Source organism: Equus przewalskii, chromosome 10 (assembly GCF_037783145.1).
Source record: "Equus przewalskii isolate Varuska chromosome 10, EquPr2, whole genome shotgun sequence".
Taxonomy (NCBI): Eukaryota; Metazoa; Chordata; class Mammalia; order Perissodactyla; family Equidae; genus Equus; species Equus przewalskii.
This window is the reverse complement of record NC_091840.1, coordinates 7,552,037-7,571,315: the sequence shown is the minus strand read 5'-3', so window position 1 is coordinate 7,571,315 and position 19,279 is coordinate 7,552,037. Positions and strand designations below refer to the sequence as shown.

Genomic DNA, 19,279 nt, shown 5'->3' with positions numbered 1-19,279 from the left:
TAACTCCTGGGCTCCGGTCTCACCCTGCCCTGACCCTGTCTCCAGCCTCACCCGGTCCTGGCCCGGCCGGCGCGTCCTGCCGACACGGCACGCTGCCTGCAGCTGCGGGACGGTGGCCCTTTCATCCCCGGGGCTTCCGTAAGCGCTCAGAGCCCTGGGCGAAGCATCCGCGAGGCTTTCTCAGATTTTCGGCTAGCCCCGACCGCGTCCAGGCCCGCTGCCCCTGCTCTGCTTTTGCTTTTCTCCGAAGCACCCTGCCGCATCGCATGGTTTCCGTCCGTCTGTGTGCACGGCCACCACCCGCCCGCAGAAGCGCGGCACCCTCCCTCCGGGCAAGCGTGTTCGTCGGCCTTCGTTCACCGAGAGGACAGTGCCTGGCACAGAGTAGGTGCTCAGGAAATGTGTGTGAGTTGACGGCTCTCGGGTCCCTTGCGGCGCTGGCAGAGCTCTCCTCCCCTCCCCTCTGCGCAGCTCGAGGGGCCCCTCCTCCGGGAGGCCCGCCGGTCCCGCCTGCCGGGCAGGGTCCAGCTGCTTTCTCAGGCCCCTGTGCTTCCTTCCAGGTGGCCCCAGGTCGTTGCTGGGGCAGACGGGCCGGGCGCTGCGAGGGCAGGACCACGTCCTCTTTCTCTTTGCGTCCACGTGGTTTACACAATGATGCTCAGTAAGCGATTGGGGGGGGGGGGGAATTGAGAACTAGTGACCCAGGGACTGAGTGTTGCTCCCTTCCGTCCCCAGTCCGTCAGCCCTCGGAACGGCAGCCTCACCTCTCCTGCCAGACTGCCCGCTGCGCTCGCTGACACTTTATGTCCTTCATCCGGCAGAAGGCGTGAGAGGCCCGGGACCCAGGGACTGCTGTGAAGTCCAGACTCAGGAGCCTTCTGGGCTGTTTTCCCTGCTCCTTCCACCTCTTTCGCCTGTGGGGTCAGGACGGACTCCGGACCAGAAAAAGGCTGCGGGATCTTGGGCACGACCGCCTGCAGCCGGAGAGCGCGCCCAGGGCAGGGGGCCGGGCCGGAGGGGGCGGGGTGGGCGCGCTCAGGGGCGGGGCCCTGGGCGGGGCCTGGAAGGGCGGGGCGGGCGCGCGTCCCGGGCCGGTGGCGGCGGCGGCGGCGGCAGCGGCGGGCGCAGCGGGCGGGCGCACTCGGGCCGAGCCATGCCGGCCGCGCGCGTGGAGTACGTCGCGCCCTGGTGGGTGGTGTGGCTGCACAGCGTCCCGCACCTCGGCCTGCGCCTGCAGCCGGTGGACAGCACCTTCAGCCCGCGCGACGAGAGTTACCGGGAGGTGAGTCCGCGCCGCCCCATTCCCGGGCCACGGCTGGCGCCCCAAGTCCCAGCACCACCGTTTCTCCCGTCCCCAGTCTGCCACCCTCCACCCGCCTCTCAGACCCCTCCCACTCTCCTCCGCAGCCCCTTCCCTTCACCTCTTCAAAGTCCTTTTCCCCCGGGACCCTTGGCCCACAGCCCTCCCGTCTGGGAAGCTCATGTGCCGGGGAAACTCGACAGATAGGAGTGGAGCTGGCGATGGGGAAGCGGCGGAAGGGCGGGGAGGGGAGGGGAGCGCCGAGGGGGAGGGCAGCGCGGGCCCAGGTGGGAGCATTTGTGCCCGTACCCGGATAATTCCAGCGCGCGAGCTGTGGGGACGCCGAGGGGCGCCCCCGGGCTTTCCTCCTGCGGTTCCAAGACGGGCGCTCCCCTTACCGGGACTGGGTGGCCTCGGAGAAGTCTGGGCAGAAACTGACCGGAGTCTCCCGAGTCCGTCTCGGCAGCACCCCCCACCGCCCCCCGCCCCAGGAGCCCCTGCCTGCAGGCGGGGAGCCTTTGCCAACGCCTCTGCCTGGGCCCCATCTGGGGGCGGCGGCAGGGGCGACTTGCCTCTGGTGAGCTGAGAACCAGAGGCACATGTGGGGTATTTGGGAGAAGGAAGGTGGCCCCAGATCAGCGCCGTGTCACACCACCGTCACCTCCCCCACACATACACACCTTCTAGGCTCTCTATTTCCCCAGGTCTTGGCTTCTTGGCCAGCCACTCCCCTCCCCCTGCAATTCCACCCTTTCCCTGCTCTGCTGGCCCTTCCCTCTGTGGTTTCTGCACCCAGTAGTGTGTGTGGGGCGGCCGGTCCCCAGACTTTCTTGCCCAGGCAGAGCTGCAGAATCTCCCAGCCCTGTCACGTCTGGCCAGGCTGCTTCCAGCTCCTGTGGTCTGGCTGAGTCAGTTCTCTGTTGGGTCAAAGATGCAGGGGCTGGGAAGCCCAGGCCGGGCCCATTTGTTCAGAGCTACACGCCCATCTGGGGACTTTGAGCCCCGGCGGCCTCTGCCTGCAGTGTCAGGTTCTCTGCAGGATCTCCCGGTGTGGGGCTCATTCGGGTGGAATGGGGCTGGTCCTGGAGGAGTGGGGCCTCTTGGAGGCCGAGCTGGGAGTCAGCTGTTCACCTCTTGCCCCGCCAGGCCTTTCTCCTGCAAGGCCCGGAGGATCCTGATCCCGGAGAGTGTGCACTGCACTGGTGACTGAGAATCTAATAATAACCCCTAGTGTCCCTGTCACCCTCTGGCCTCAAGCAGACGGTAGCTGCCCTTCCCCGAGGAGGGGAGAATCAGGACCCGCTCCTGCTGTCCGGCGGGAACCCACTGGCTGGCAGCGATGGAGGAGGCAGCTGGGCGGGTTTGCCCCGCCCTCCCCCAAGCCCCGCCTGTGGAAGTCGGTGTTCCCTGAGAATGTGGCTGCCTGGGGATAGCTGGAGGGGATCTTCCGCTCCCAGTGAATGCATGAAAAGAGGAGGGCGGATATGATTTCAGAGACAGCTGTGTTGTTGCACGTGTGCGTGTGCCCCAAACCCTGCACCCCACAGCCTGCACCCAGAGTCTCTCGCCATAGCTTCCCCTGTCCGCTGCAGGAAATCTAAAGTCCAGGCTGGGCCAGGAAGACCTCGAGTGTGGGGAGGCGTGCTGGGGGACTCCCGTACCCCTCTGGGCCCCAGAGATCGCACCTGTCTGGCCAGCTGCTGTGGCTGGCAGGGTCTGAGCCTGCCCCACCCCTCTCAGTCCCATGGAGAGGTGGCAGCTGAGCCAGAGGGACCCACTCGCAGTCCCTGCCCCGTCCTCTCAGGGTTCTGACCCTGGCACACTGTGCTGGGCATCCAGTGACCCCAGAGGGCATCCCCTACTGGTGGGCCACGGCTCCTGGGCAGCCTGACACGAGCCCCACCCTGCCCTCCTGTTCCACTTAGGCCTCCCGAGGGCCCTGAATGGGAGATGAGTGTGGTGGGCCTGGAGGGGAAGTCTGGTTCTGGGTGTTATTTAAGGCAGCTCCTATTTTGGTAAGTTCCCCTGTTGTCTGACCATGGGTCTCTCCTGGACGTCCCCTTTCCTCCCGAGTGGCAGTCCCTGCCAGAGTCAGGCAGCAGGTCACTTAACACCATGGATTGGGTACCTTCTGCTATCAGTCATATTCAGCAAACTTGATTAGGGACAAGCTCTGTGCCAGACGTGGAGTGACACGTTGACCAAGACAGCCAGGGCCTCTGGGTTCGCTGCTGTGGCAGCTGAGTAGGTGGGGTTGGGCCTCTGCCATCCAGCTGTCTGGATTAGAATCCTAGTTTTATCACTTACTGTGTGTCCATGACAGGTGTCTGTACCTCTCTGAGCCTTGCTTCCTTCGTCTGCAAGTGTTAAATGAGCTATTCCATGTAACATACTTGGTACGTAGAGGGTCCCATAGCACATCGTGGGACCCAGGGATATGAATTATTAGGCAGACTGGCCTTGAGGTCCAGCAACATGTCCAAATCCAGGACCCCGAGGAAAGAGAGCTACAGGCCCTGATCAGGGAAGACTGGAAAACACAGGTAGAACTGGACAGTGCTGGCTTGTGGTACAGTGTGTGTGTGTGTGTGTGTGTGTGTGTGTGTGTGTGTGTGTACACCAAAGACTAAGTGGAGACCGAAACGGGCAGGTGCAGGCCTGGAGGAAAGCTCAGGGGAGGGGGCGGCCGTGCATGGATTTGGGAGGCAGAGGGAAGAAGAATGCAGGTGCCTCAAGGGCAGGTCGCCTGGTAAACGGGAGAATCCTGCACACATTCAGCTCCCAGAGCCTCCCACTCACATCCTGGGGTCTTGGGCAGCAGGGAAGCCCCTGATGGTGACCCTTCCACCCCTCAGGGGATTTGATCCTGGGTCCCTGCTCAGGCCCTGGCCCACGTCCACCAGGCTCCTGGGAGGTCGCCCGCGGGTCCGCAGAGCAGCGAGGTGAGCACCAAGGTGGAGGAAGCTCCCGGCCCCGAGTGCTGTGTCTGGGGGGAAGCAGTCCAGACCCCCGGCCTGAGTCTGCTCACCTTTAGTGCACGAGAAGGAGCGGAGATGGAGATGATCCTGACTTCAAAGGGATAACGAAAGGACGCAGGAGTTAGAGGCTGAAACGCCTGTGGCCAGCACCGCCTGGCACGGCATAAATTGCCACAAGTGTGGCTTGGGAAGGAGGGGACCCCAGCTGGCCAGGGACCTGCTGCGCAGAGCTGGGGACAGCAGAAAGGGCACCTGGCACAGCATCCAGCTGTGTCTCCCAGAACAAGCTTCGGGTTCCTCCTCGCCCCGGGAGTTGGTGTCACTGTCCCCGTCCCTGATCCACCCTGGAGGAGACCTGACTCTGATATGCTAGTGGGCTTGAGATGTCTTGGTAAGTGCCCAGTGCCACGCACAGGCCTGCTGTTCCTGCCTCCGGCGTGCAGGAACCTCGGGGGTGCTTCCCGCCCGGCCCTCCTCTCCTGGCCTCGGAGACCAGCTGTTCTTCTGGGACACGCACGAGGAGGAAGAGGAGATGTTTTGGACTTTTTATACTTAGGCAAGCGTTGTCAAGTGTTAACTTTGGGTAGTTCAGTTCACAGACTCCCCAGAGAGTCTCGAGTGTGTGTCCTCAGGCTAAGAGAGAGGACAGAGTGGGGGCTGGACCCAGAACTACAGGGCTTCTCCCCGTGCCCTCTCCCCTCGCCTCCCCCCACCCCACGACTTGGGGGCAAGTGTCAGGAGGATGGGGCAGGCGGGGAGCCCAGCTGTGGGGTTTGAGAGGAGCCAAAGTTGGGATGAGGAAGCCCCATTCATCCAGTGTGAACACTGAGTCATGGTCATCGGACAGTCACATTGTCCCCCACCCCCTACCGGCCCCAGGAAGTGTTCCCACTGTGTACCCCAGCGCCCCTCCCCTTGGCCTCACCCTAGTCGGGCTCTCTGTCTGACTGTCTCCTGGGGTCTTGGGTGAGGGACGCTCAGGCTGTTGCCTCCTCCCCCACCTAGTGCAGAAGCCCCTTGGCGTCCAGCTGCAGCAGAGGCTTCCTCAGAGTGCCCGTCAGTCCCTGCTGTCCCCGTCAGTCCCTGCTGTCCCCAGCTTGGGTCCTGGCTTGTGCTCTGGGTTTCGGTTACAAAGTGACAAACCAGATCTAATGGAAGTCACTTTGATGAGGAGAGAGGCTGGAACCCGAGCCCTGATGTGGGGGCTGTGGACACGGGGTTGGGGCAGCCCAGGCGGCGGTGGCGGCTGCAGGGCAGGGGGAGGCGCTGGAGGGGAGGAGGCACTGGGCGATGTGGGAACTTGTCCTTTCTTTCTGGGCTCTGTCTGTCAGAGCAGGAGGGCGTGTGAGCAGAGATCCCCGCTCCCTCTGGAAGGCAAGATCTCCCTCTTCCACACTGCACCCCCCTCCCACACCCATGGGGACTTGGAGTGTCAATTAGGAGCAAGAAAATGATTGCCTAGTAGAAAGGCAAGGTGGCTGGGACACGGCTTTGCTGGTTAGACCTCCACTTCCCTCCTCCTTCCTGTTCTCCTCTTCCTTCCCTCCTCCTCCCCCACCTCCCTCCCTTCCTCTTTCCAACCCCCTCCGCTCCAGTCCCACTCTGGCCTCCCTCCCCTGGGAGACTTGGAGGCTGAAGCGCTAACGGAGGACCTCCGCATTTGCGTTTCATTTGCGTTCCCTGCGTGGCCTCCCCGGGGCTGGGCGGTCGTTCTCCGTAACCTACTTGAGGCCAGCAGTCCGGCTAGGGCCCCGCTGCTGAGTCCCAGGGCCCTGCACGGGATGGACTTGCAGGAGGTCGGGAGGCTGTCATGGACTGAGAGAGCGTGAATAGGGGAGCCCACTGCAGGGACAAAGGTGGGGTGGGAACAGGCTGTGGTTTGGAGATGGAAATGGCACCAACCCATGTCTTAACCACTTCTAGGAGGCCCTTCCTTGCTGGGTGGGCACACATGGTAGAGTCAGTGGGTTCCCATCTGGGGATAGACTGAGAGTGGAACTGTCCAGAACGCAAGCTAGAAGTCTGGGTCGCCGGGAGAAGTCTAGGTACTAACCTGGCTCTAATTGATACAAAAGGTTTGTCTGGGTTTTTGTTAGTTTTTTCGGTAGGGATAACTTACAGGAAACTTTTACGCACCTCAGTGCTTGTGTGTGTGACACCATCCCGATTAAAGCATATTCCTGATCCCCAGGAGGCTCCCTCATGCTCCCTCCCAGTCGAGACCTGCCCAAAGGTAGCTCCTGTCCGGACCTCCGTCTCTACAGATTAATCTCTCTGAGTTTGCACTTTATGTAAATTGACACATACAGTCTCTGCTGTTTTGCGTCTGGCTTATTTCCTCCAACATTACGTCTGTGAGGTTCATCCACATTGCTGTGTGTAACCACAGTTTACTCTTCACCGCTGCGTAGTATTCCATTTTATGACTAGAAGACATTTTCTGTATCCATTCTCTCATTGGTGGACATCTGGGTTGTTTCCCATGGCTCATACTGCTGTGTCATGTGCTGTGAACATTTGTGTGTGTATCTTGTGGGGACACCAGCTCTCCTTTTTGTAAGGTAATTCTCCAGGAGTGGAATTGCTAGGTCACAGACTGTGCATGTTGCACAGTGGTTTGCAAATTGTTAAGGGGCTCCCTGGGTTTTAGCAGAAGGGCCTTGGGCTTGACACGGGGTGGCCAAGACAAAGCATGGCATTTCCATCCACTCCTCAATCAGAGAAGGCTCTGATATCGGGGCTCCACTAAGTGAGTCTGTTTGAAGAAAAGGCTAAGCTGCTGGGTAAAGTTGGAGAGCTTCCACTGACACTAATCCAGGGCTTCCCGGACTTGAATGGGATACAGATGGCCTGGGATCATCTCTGGAGGCAGTTCTGATTCACTAGGTCTAGGGTGGGGCCTGAGAGTCTGCATTTCTAACCAGCTCCCAGAAGATGCCAGTGCCGTGGGTGGGTCGTGGGTCAGTCAACTCCACTTTGAGTAGCAAGGTTCTGTCCTTGGCCCCTTCACCTCAGCCTGGGGCTACAGGGTCATGGGCTGGGGTGGGAAGGTGTCAGCTCCTTTCCACTGTCTCACAGGGCAGGGGCCTCCTGGGTCAGTACTTGGGATGGGTCTAGTGGTCCAGACTGGAGAGCCCCCGCCCCTGCCCCCCCGTGACGCCTTCAGCAGGGGTGATGTGTTCAGGTGCCCTGGGCCTTCCCAGCTGCCTGGAAGAGGGCTTAGCATCCATGCTGCCGAGCGAGGGAGGCGAGGGGGGCGGCAGGTTCCTGACAGTACCTGTGACGTATTTATCCCAGGTGGAGGTGAAAGCCCCAGTTTAAGTCAAATCCACCTCTCTACTCCCAAACGAGTCATCTTTCCTGCCATCTTCTGGGCTGTCCCCACGACTTCAGCCATTTGTCGTTGAGGCTCAGAAGCCTGTTGGTCCAGGTGACCTGTGGAGCAGCTCGAGCCATCACAGGGGCAGGGCAGGGCTAGCAGGTGCCTTCATCACTGTGAGGCTCCTCCCACCCCCAGTGGCCTCAGGCCTCAGGACCACACACCCCAGCCTCTGATTTTCAGTGTTGTCTCCTGGTGTGTGTGTTCCAGCACAAGGCTTGTCTCCTCCTTAGACCGGAGAGGTCCCAGCATCTCCCCTACTCTGCCGATGGCCACTGCCAGCATACGGGTCTTGGCTGACAGGCAAGACTGGAGCGCTGGGGTTCTGGATGGGCACCACTCAGGGGGCACGTGGAAAGCAGGGTGAGGCTGTCAGCTCAGGAGCCTGACATAGAGCCAGGTCCAGGACTGGCTGGCGGCCACCAATCCTAGTGCCATCTGGTGCCCATCTGGCTGAATCAAGAGGGTGGAGGGCGTTGGGGGGGTGGCACTGTGGGTCTCCTGACCGACAGCAGCTCCCTTTGCGGCACCCCAAGGTGCTCAGCGGGCCCGAGACGGCACCTCCTGCCCCCTCCAGAATTCTGGGCTTTGCTCCTACCGTTGGCACCTGGGGCTCAGCTGTCCCTTTCGGGATGCAGTGAAAGGGACTCTGCAGGTGTACGTCCTGACTTCCCCCTGCTCCCCCAGCACAGAGCTGGCTTCTTGTTTCTCTGGATAGACCCCAACACCTCGAACAAGGCTCAGAGGAAGGAGATGTGCCAGGCTGCCCCTTCCTGGGCTGTCCCAGGTCCCACTTAGCTTCTGAGACATCCTGCTCAAGCTCCATCTCCTCCAGGAGGTCTCGGATACTCTGCTGTGCTTGGACGTCTGTCTCCCTCAGTCCCACAGCTCAGCGCCCCCAGCCCTCACTGTCGGGTGATCACTCCCATGTTGGCTCTTGAGCAGCTCTGAGCCCGTCCTCAGGCAGAGCGCAGTCCAGGTCTTCATGTGGGGCTGGGGGCCACAGACCTGGGGGCCAGCCTTGAGCAGCTCCTCCCTCACCTCCGCCTCAGCTGACCACAGCCCACCCACTGGTCTCGTGTCCTCGGCCCCCACCGGAGCCTGAGCTCCATCTCTCCCCACACCTCACCCATTTTGGTGCCCGACACTCCGTGTCCAGAGCAGGAGCTTCAATCGGAGCAGGAGGGAGGATGGGCGACAGACAGCTCAGTCCCGGTTCCTGCACCCACAGCCCCAGGGGGAGCTCAGGGCCCAGGGGCAGGGCGCTTCCCCCGCACCCCCCCATGGGACCAAGTGCTGACCCCTGGCCTCTCCCTCTTCAGTCTCTGCTGTTCCTGGGGCTGGTGGCCGCCGTCTGCCTGGGCCTGCACCTCATCCTCCTCACGGCGTACCTGGTCTGTGTGTGCTGCTGCAGGCAGGACGACGCGGTGCAGGCCAAGCGGCGCAGCTCCTGCTGCGTCACCTGGACGGCCGTGGTGGCCGGGCTCATCTGCTGGTGAGTGTCCCTCTGTCCTGTTCTCGGTCTGCAGGGGGCGAGGCCGGCCCAGGGCCCACTCCGTGGACACAGTGGATGAAAGGGAGCCTGACCATCTGTGTCTTGCCAGTGGCTAGCCCCATGACCAAGAGACCCCCTTCCACTCCCCTGCCACCAGCCCCCAACAAACCCCAAATGGCTCATCAGCTGTCTGGCCATATTCCCCTGACTGAGCTCTGGGTCCCTCGATGGGAGAGCCTGTCCCCAGCATGAAAGCTGTCCCTTTTCTTGCCAAGCAACAGGAATTGGATGCCTGGGGTAGTGATGGGGGTCTCCCTAGTGTGCCCCAACCCAGTCCAGACGCGGTGTGCCTGGCAGCCCCCCAGGGAGCTCCCTGAGCGGTTGACCAGGTGGCATGCCCAAACAGGGCATCTCTGCTCTCTGCCTCCTTGTCCCCTCCCACCTGCTGCCCTGGGTCTGTGAGGCCAGAGAAAGTCTGACTGTAGCCCCAAGCAACTCATCATCTCACGAGATCAGCAGCTCTTAGTGCCGTCGGCCGGGTCTTCTTTGCTTTGGAGGGTGAAGGGGGGATTTCTAACTCTGCGTAAGAGCCTGTGCTGCCCAGGCGGTGTCCACACACACATTGGCCCTGTTTTCGGTTGTATTTTTCTTGTTTTCTTGTCTGCAGAGGTTTTTCCAAAAGGCTCAGCTCCACCCTGAGATGCTTTTGGGGGTGGTCCCTCGAGGGATAGATGGATTCCCTCATTGCTAAGTGCCCATTATGTCCTTGAACCCACAGTGGGACTCACCCCGCTGTCACAGCAGCAAGATGAGGGGCAGACAGGACACAGGGAGCCTGGGGTTGGGGATGCCGGGGTTCCCATCCTGGTGGCTCACCTCGCCACTGCAGGTCCTTCTCCAGTAGAGCCCGCCCCCGATCCCGTCATGCCTGCAGCATGAGGCTGTCAAAGGCAAAAGATGGGCAAGAACCGGAGCAGCGCTGCAGGGAAGACAAAGCCCTAAGCACGTGGAAGGGGCTTCAATCATGAACTTAAAGGAGAGAGCACAGCCCGGGTCGGGAGTTCAAAGAGTATGACTCCCCGCAGACAGGAGCTCGGTGGTACTTGCCACCCAGGGAGCCCTCTCGTGTGATCGCAGATTTTTTTGAAACACTACAAAGTCTCTACAAAGAAGAATACTTTGGAACAGTAAGGATGACTTTGGAGGGTCAATTCCAATAAGTAATAATCACCTGCCAGTTAAAGAAAACTCAGAACACAAGGTGCATGTGGCATGACTCAGTCTACAAAATTCTACATGTTCCTTGTGCCAGGCAAGAGCGAGCCAGTGGTAAAAAAAAAAAAAGCAGGCATCAATTCTGCCTTCTTGCAGCTCTTGGTGGACTAGGGAGGCAGAGAATCTTGCACTTGTTTGATTGGAATAATTGTAAACTGAGGAGGGGGTTTGGAGGAAAGGAATAGGCAGAGTCGGGTGGCCTACCCGAGTTGGCGTCACAAAGGCACCAAGATCATAGGATGAGGCATTAACTAGGCACAGGTAGGGGTAAGGTGGGAGGAGATACGTCCCCACAGAGGGAAGAGGAGTGTGTGCAAAGGCCCTGTGGCAGGAGGGGGCACGGCATGTTTAAGGAACTGAGAGAATCCAGCGCGCCCCAAGCAGAGAGGGTGGATGAGGGGACTGGGGTGGGGGGCTGCAGGGGTGGCAGGATCAGCGGTAAATGCAGTGGAAGACAGAGGGCATGGGTGATAGTGTGAGAAGACACAAGAAAGGCAGACGGGACCCAAACCACACAGGAGCTTCCAGGCTCTGTCAGGGATTTAGGTGTTTATTTAAGAGCAGTGGGAGCCACTGTAAGCAGGGGGTTGGCGAGGAGGCAGGGGGACCTCATAAGTCAGGTCTAACCAGAAACCAGACCACGGAGTGTTCAGAACATGAAGAAGTGGTGGCCCGGGTGATGGAAGAGCTCGGGGGCCAGAAGGGGCGGAGAGAGACTCCGAGATTAACAGCAGCAGGAGCCACAACCACCTGCAGGCCAGAGGGACAGAAGGAGAGGCGGTGTCCCCACGGGAGCAGGAACCGCAGCGGGCCGGAGCCACATGGCAAACACAGCAGCTGCTGCAGAGGGAGGGGGACAAGTACCCTGGCTTCCCCCTCCTCCGCCTCCAGTCTCCTGCCAGTGCCCCCACTGGTCAAACCCACCAGATGCCAACTGGCAGGGGAGCCTGAGAAATTCAGTCTGAGGGGGTCAGCCCTCCATGGTGGAGAGCAGAGTGAGGGATGGGAAGAAACAGATTAAAGGGCAAACAGGCCCAGGACAGGTCCAGTGATGAGATTGTCGCACTGACCACAGGGCAGAGGGTGGGCTCTCAGGTGGCCCAGGCCAAGAGCCATGGGCCTCGCACTTGGACAGGGGACAAGGGCCTGCATTTGGTGGTGAGCTGGATGGGGGGGTGAGGGAGGAGGGTCCTGACTTAAACAGCTGGACGGGTGATGTGATGCTGTCCGCTGAGATGCAACGCGCTGGCAGAGAACCAGAGAGAGGCAGAAGGCCACGGCGGGGACCACGTGGGTTGGGCTTAAGGTGCCTTTGAAGCATCCAAGTGACGATGGTGAGGGCACCCATGGAAAGTCAAGGCTGGACTTAGAAATTCAGGGTCATGAAAGTGGACAGCACAGAGGCCATGGATGCAGGTGCAATCTGGTAAAGGAGGGGTGCAGAGTGGGAAGGGAAGAGGGCCCAGGACCAAGCCTCGGGGAGCAAGGGGGAGCCAGGAAGGATGAGGAAAGCCACAATGGTGCAGGGCCACGGGGCAGCACGCCTCAGAGGAGGCGGGGCTGGAAGATGACCTTGGGTCGGTGACGTGGAAGGCAGCAATCAGCTCTGCTGGAGTTGTGCTCAGTTGGAGCCAGGGCGGAGTGAGCCGAGGGGGAGAGGCAGGGAAGGAGTAGAAAAAGCAGAGGTGGAGGATGGGAGGTGAGGCGGGGGACTAGGGGGGAGAATAGGGCTCTGATAACAAGGGTCAGAGAAGAAGGAGGTAATCCATAGAAGAAACTACGATCAGGGGGTCCCCAAAAAGGAGATGGGGTGTGAGAAGAGATCCCGTGCTCCTCTATTTGGGGACAGTGATCTTACATGTGGGAAATGTAGTGGTGTTGTCCCACCAGAGAGAGGGCAGAACCACCAACTCGTTTATTCTGTTTTTCCCCTCAAGCAGAATGGTGGGTAGGGCCCAGGCAGGACCACTGACACCAGGAGGGGGCTGAGGGACCCTCTTTAAACAGCCAGGCAGTTTCTGGCCTTGGAAGACGGTGTGCAATTGCACAACCCCTGCTGGGCATCTCCGATAGGTCCACAGACTAGGAGAAGGCACAGAACTAGAATGCCCCGTTCTCAAAAACAGGGAAAGGGAGGCCTGAAAGGATGCTGAATCCCCAGAAAACTCTAGATCATGACACACATAACTAGAAGAGAAGGTTAGAAACATGAGGAGCAGACAAAGGTATTTTTCAGAGCATAATAAAATCTCTTTTTAAAATAAAGTTACCAAAGGGAAGATGATGGAAAGAGAATATGTCTAACATATGACTGTTTCAGCTGGGCTTTCATCAAGGCCTCACAGTCTCCGTGTGGATGCGGTGGAGAGAGACGGACGGGACGGTGGTGCGGTTAAATGGAATCAAAGGTTGAACAATCCTGGTTGAATCCAAAGAATCCTGATTCACACACCGGATCACCTAACTGCAGCTCGTGTGTATTAGGCACATGAAGCATGTGGGGAGCTTGTTTTAAAGTGCTTGTTCCAGGACCATACTGACTCGGTGGGCCCGGGGTGGGCGCCCCTTAACTACACTTTGAACAGGCACTCCAGGTGATTCTGTGCTGCGGTCCGTGGACCACTTCCTGAGAAACACTGACTTAGATGTCAAGAGTAACAGTCTCCCGGGGGATTCCATCCTCGGCCCTGTCCTGGTTAAAGAAAGAAGAAAAGGTCTAAGTGTATGCATGTGTGCATTCATCTTTCCCCCCCTAAATTAGCGTTTTGGATGAAAACTCAGGAGGTTGCTTAAAGAATCTTCAGATGACCCCCAGTGGAGTGGATCGGATCAAGTGTGATAGATGACAGAGGCCAGAATGGAGATGATTTGTTCGGGCTGGAATGTTGGACTAAAACCAACTAGATGAAATTTCGCAGGGATGGAGTTCTGCTTTTGGTTAAAACAAACAAAAATCGATGCAGCATATAGGAGGGAGGAGAGACTGGGCTTGGTGGCAGTCACTATGAAGAAATCCAGGGGTGTAGGTAGACCACGAGGTCAGTGGTGGGGAGGGGGCACCCAGGGTGTTAGCCCCCTGCTCTTGGAGCTGATGGACACCTGGACCTGGGTGCTTCACTCCGAGGCCACGTTTAAGAGCAGGCGTTGCCCAGTTAGAGAGAGTTGAACCTAGAGGACGGCAATGATGGAGACGAGGGCGGGAGGACACATGTCTGACTTGGGGAGCAGGAGAGAAAGGGTGACGCGGAGCCCCATTCAGATGTCTGACGGGCTGTCTTGTAGAATTGGAGGCTCATTCTGGGCTGCCCCAGAGGACAGCCAAGAACCAGTGGGTGAGTGGTTCAAGGAGGTAGGCTTGGCTCAATGTAAGAAGGCACTTTCTATAAGCTGGCAGTTTTCAGTAGGACAGGCTGCCTCATGGTGCCATGGGGAAGGAGAGAGAATGGAGGGGGCATCCCCGACTCCTGGGGGTTTCCAGAGAGACAGTGTGGTTTCATGAGACCTCAGTGGTCACCAGGCCCACCTCTGTCAGTGACCCGGGGAACAGGTTCCTGGGTCCCACCCAGACCTACTGCTTCAGAGTCGCTAGGGCCAGGCCAGCAATCTTCCACCATTCAGAGCCATGGGATGGAGCACGGGCGTGTTTTCCTGCTGCCTAAATGAAACGTGCCCTGGAGTTAGTCAGCCAGGCTGGGGACAGGCTGGCCCTGAGCCTTCACTCCCGAGCCCCTGCACCTGCCAGAGCTTTAGACGTCATCCTTACTCCCAGGAATGAGTTCCTCAGCTAAAGTGAAAACCTGCTCTCTGTAGATGTTTACAGCAGCTTCATTGATTATGGCCAAAACCTGGAAGCAACCGAGATGCCCTTGAGTGGGTGAATGGATAAACAGACTGCGGTCCATCCAGACAGTGGAATATTATTCAGTGCTGAAGAGAAATGAGCTAGCAAGACTGAAAGGACATGGGGGGCTTTTTTTTTTTTTTTTTGAGGAAGATTATCCCTGAGCTAACTGCTGCCAATCCTCCTCTTTTTGCTGGGGAAGACTGGCCCTGAGCTAACATCCATGCCCATCTTCCTCTACTTTATATGTGGGATGCCTGCCACGGCATGGCTTGTCAAGTGGTGCCATGTCTTCACCCGGGATCCGAACTGGTGAACCCAGGGCCACCAAAGCGGAACGTGCGCACTTAACCGCTGCGCCACCGGGCTGGCCCCCTGGAGGAGTCTTAAATGCATATCACTAAGTGAAAGAAGCCGATCTGAAAAGGTTACATAGCGTATGATTCCAACTATATGACGTTCTGGAAAAGGCAAAACTATGGAGACAGTAAAGAGATCCGGGGGTGGCGGGAAGAGAAGGATGAAGAGGTGGAGCATGGGAATTTTAGGACTACAGCCATGTGCTGCATAATGACGTTTCAGTCAACAAGCTTTCAGTCAATGTCAGACCACATATACGGTGATGGTCCCATAAGACTAGTGCCATGCCCATTGGATTAGGTGTGTAGTAGGCCATGCCATCTAGGTTTGTGTAAGTACACTGTATCATGTTCACACAAAGACAGAATTGCCTGACTCATTTCTCAGTGTGTCCCCATATGACTGTATTCTGTAAGATGCTATAGGAATGGGTACATGTCGTTATACATTTGTCCAAACCCATAGAATGTACAACACCAAAAGTGAAACCTAATATAAGAGTGAACCCTATTGTAAATAATGGACTCTGGGTGGAACCACGTGTCAGTGTAGGTACACTGATTGTGAGGGATGCTGATGGTGGGGGATGCTGATGGTAGGGGATGTTGATGGTGGGGCATGTTGGTAGGGGAGGCAGGGAATATATGGGAAATCCCTGTACCTCTGCTCAATTTTGCTGTGAATCTAAAACTGCTCTAAAAATAGCATATAAAAGAAAGAAAAACATTCTCCTCTGGGTGTCACCTCTAACTTTATTTGGGTCTTGCCTGTAGTGCTGCGGTGGGTGTTGGTTTCTATGGAAACAGCGAGACCAACGATGGGGTGTACCAGCTGATCTACTCCTTGGACAACGCGAACCACACCTTCTCTGGGATCGATACCCTGGTAAGACTTACAGGCAGCTGGCCGGGCCGGGGGCAGCCCGTGAGGTCACTGTGGTCAGAACAAGGGCCCCAGTCAGATCCCAGCAGCTCGGCTCCAGGGGAGTCTGGACCCCACTTTGTGCTTTAGTTGGTCCCGCCAGGAGCAAACAGGCAATTTCTGCTCCCCTGGCTGGGAGGGGTGGCCGGGATGGGGCGAGGACCAAAGGAGAAAGGCTGATAGGTCCTGGGGGCACGAGGGTGACCGTGGGATCGTCTCCAGGAGAGCTGAACACTTTCCTGTTTGTCCAAGGAGACCCTGCCCACGGAAGACCAGCCCTACAGTGTTTTCATGTTCACTCTCAGTGCTGCGTATAGAGTATTATGGGGTCCAGGACATGTCAAGGGGGAAAACTATTCAAAACCAAGTGAAGCACCCCGTGGAGTGGTGAGGCTCTGCCCGAAACCCAGCGAGGGGTCCTCTGGGCTCTGGCTTCTGGGTACCGTGACCCCCCGTGGGGGCTCGGGGCGAAGGACTGTCTTGGGCCGGACAAAGGAGATGTGAGCCTTTTAGGGCAGGAAAGGGCTGCTCTGCTGAGCCTGTGGCCTGAGTGAGAGGCTGAGAGGCCCGGGGGTTGGGCAGCCTTGGCCCCTGAGTGCGTGTCGTCTTCCCTGTAGCACCCGGTCTTGGGGCTGATTTTCCAGGCAGCTCTGGTGCCCTAAGGAGCCGGGCCCCAGGGTGGCTCTCAGGGAAACCAGTCCTTGGACATCCACACCGTTTCCAATCCCCTCTGGGCCAGGTCCCCAGCAAAGGGGTGACCTCAGCAAATAGCCCATTTGTGTCAGGCAGCCTCAACCACAGTCCAACCCCAACCGGAGCGTGTGGACATTGCCCTGGCTCTCGCTGGAAGAGGATTCTGGAAGAGGATTTGACCTCATTGCCCCTCCTTCTCCCTTAAGCTCTTCTAAGGCCTTAATCCCTCAGCTGGCCCCTCAGGAGGGGCTCACCTTAAAGAGACAGCTGTGCTGCTCATCAGCGCCCGGGATGGCTGGGGAGGAGGCTCTGGCCTCAGCCCTCCTGGGGAGCTGAGGGTCAGGGTCCAGGCCAGGGGCCCAGCTGTCCTGCGGAGCTCATCTGTCCACCCCTGGGTCCGCTGGCACCCGTCCATGGGGACTGAGCTGTCTGGACGCCGGGCTGAGGCAATTCTGCAGGGTGAGGGTGGGGCGGCTGGGATGGGGAACCCAAGGGCAGCCTTGGGGGACTGACCACAGCCTGACCAGCCTGGAGGCCTGGGTGTGATACCCGCCCCACCCTGCGCTGGTGGGAGGGGCTCCACAGCACCGCCCTCCAGGCTCTGCCTCGGCCGCCTCCTCCCCCCACAGCACCAGAACCCCCAGAGGAGGAACTCAGCCCTGAAAGAATCCCCTGCCGGGGCAGCCCCAGAGCCATGACCTTCACTGGCTGACTTGTGACCATTATAGGGAATGGCCCTTGTCTCTCCCGGGAGCTGAGGAAGAGAGTGCCAGAGCTGTCCTGATGGAAGATTTCCGTTCTTCAAGTCCCTGTCCCACGGGGTGAGGGTTGTGCAGGGAGATGAGCTGGGAACGAGTGCCCAGGTTGTGTTCACCCACCCGGGGGCTGAGGGCCAGGTTTGGACATTTCGCAGCGAGCCCCACATCTCTCAAGTCCCCCGTGGTCCCCAGGGGAAGATTCTTGTGTCTCTGGACGTCAGCCCCTGGTCCTCTCTCCACCATTTCTGAAAAGTGAGGACAGGAGCTCGTGATGGTCCAGCCAGCTGGGAGCCGATTGCTCCCAACGATGACCACCTCCTGCCTCTGGGTGAGGCCTGGGGGCCCCTGGGGCCCAGGCACAGGTTGCTTTCTCTGGGTGGAGGGGGCTGGTTTGAGCCTGAGGGTGGGCACCCAACACTTCCAGTCCCGAGGGCTCCCCGGATCCGAAGGTGAAGACCTCATATTAGATAAATGATGTTAGATGAGATAATGGCCGTGAAAGTGCCTGGTAATCTACAAAGTACCCTCCAAATGGGGTTGACCATGATAATGAGTGCTATTATTATAATCACTATAATTATATATATTACTATAATCACCACGAAGGAGAGAGGAGGCTTAGATGAGGGGGAGGGTGGGAACAGGTCAGACCTGGGCCAGAGCAAGGTGGACCTCCCAGGTTCCCCTTTCCTGGACCAGAAGCCCCACGCCTGCACCCCACCCTGAGGGAAGCTTAGGCCTTGGTTGGAGGTACCGCAGCTCAAGGCTCAGGCAGGCTGGGCAGGGGTCTGGCTCAGCTGCACGCTCCGGTTTGGGGGATCAGAAAGGGTTATTTGGGAGTGCCGGTTGAGTCCTTTCTCTGCAACCAGTGCGCCCCATCTGGGCCCCACTGACTCACACAGGGGACCAGGCACACCTCTAACCCCTCAGAGTCTCAGCTTAAAATTAGGGCCTGGGGCCCTACAGCCCCTGAGAGTTCAACCGACACGGGTTTAAGGCCCGCATTCCAGGGGCCAGCGTGGCTCGTCCCGACTCTCATCTGAGCCGGCAGCAGGCCTATGGGGCAGCGTTTGGGTGAAGAAGCTGGGGCCCAGGGAGGTTGTGTTCCTGGCCCAGGGTTGGAAGCTAGTCCGTTTCAGAGCAAGAGCTGGAACCCAGGTGTTCTGGGCTTAGCCCTTCCCTTCAAGGATCCGAGCCGGGGGCCCTCCCCCACAACCTGCGGGGGCTCCACCCCTTGGTCTCCTGGTGGGCCTGCCCTTTAGAAAACCCTCCTCATTAAGTTAAGGAGCCTCCTCCCACCCAGAGGTTTTCAAACCTGAACTTGCATCAGAATCCCCTGGAGGGCTTGATAAGCTGGAGTCCTGGGCCCCAGCCCTGAGTTTCTGATCCTGTCTGTCTGGGCTGGGCTGAGAATTTGCATTTCTAATGAGTTCCCAGCTGATGTGCTGATGCTGCTGGTGCAGAAACCACACCTGGAGCACCCAGGCCTCATCCTCGGGATGACAGCTTCCTCCACCTGCCAGCGCGCCCCTCACCCCACCCCAGCCTGGGGAGCTGAGCTGTCCCTCTTGTGCACAGAGCGAGCCCTGAGCCTTGTTCCCTCTCTGGAGTGTCCTGTCTCTGTCTCCCTGAGGGGAGCTCTGGGTACAGAACCTCAAAGGCCTGGGGGTGGAGCGGGAAATGGGGCTGTAAGTAGGTCAACATTGTGATTTTTATTTTTTTGTTTTGTATTGTTTGCTATGGGAAGACATCAGGAGGAAAGAGGGCCCGGCAGATGTTTACTGGCTTTTGGTTTTTTTCAAGGAGGGATTTAAGAAATAGAGAAGTTAAAAATGTAGAGCTATGGAAGGAGGAAAAGTGGTCTTACAGAGAAAAAGTCACAGATCATTTTCAACAGCCTTTGCGCTAAAGTTGCTTATTCTGATAGAGGAATATGAAAATATCACGTGGAACAGAGTTTGCTCCTAATGTTAGCATTTAATAATAGAGCCTTTTGGGTCGCTGGCGACAAAGCACTTGTACGTTGATCTTAGGGAACTGAAAAGGGAAGTTTATTAGGGCAATGTTTAGTTACTGAATTGACTTCTACATGTCACCCGTTCTCCCCCCAACCCCACCCCCCGTGGGAAACTACAAGCTGCCGAATCTGTAGGGTGTAGACCATCTCTGCACAGTGGTGTCTCATAGTGCTTAACCAGCTCGTAAGCACCAGGAACAAGCCAGAAACTGGAACAAAGAGGGCCATTCTCTCTTCTGGAACCAGGAACTCGCAGTATAGT

The 19,279-nt window shown here is 58.3% G+C and overlaps 1 protein-coding gene across 2 annotated transcripts in view; it reads left to right on the top strand.

The window, feature by feature from the left end:
- Nucleotides 1–1,070: 1,070 nt before the first annotated feature.
- The window catches only part of TTYH2 (tweety family member 2), a 41,425-nt gene continuing 23,216 nt past the window's right edge, over nucleotides 1,071–19,279 (top strand). Inside the window, exons 1-3 of one of the 2 annotated variants that reach the window (XM_070560090.1) lie at nucleotides 1,071–1,282; nucleotides 8,980–9,152; nucleotides 15,402–15,513. In XM_070560090.1, coding sequence (XP_070416191.1) covers nucleotides 1,154–1,282; nucleotides 8,980–9,152; nucleotides 15,402–15,513 — 414 coding nt within the window. In that variant the 5' untranslated portion in view covers nucleotides 1,071–1,153. The remainder of the gene's footprint in view (nucleotides 1,283–8,979; nucleotides 9,153–15,401; nucleotides 15,514–19,279) is intronic. The other variant, XR_011522920.1, reaches the window with a different exon arrangement.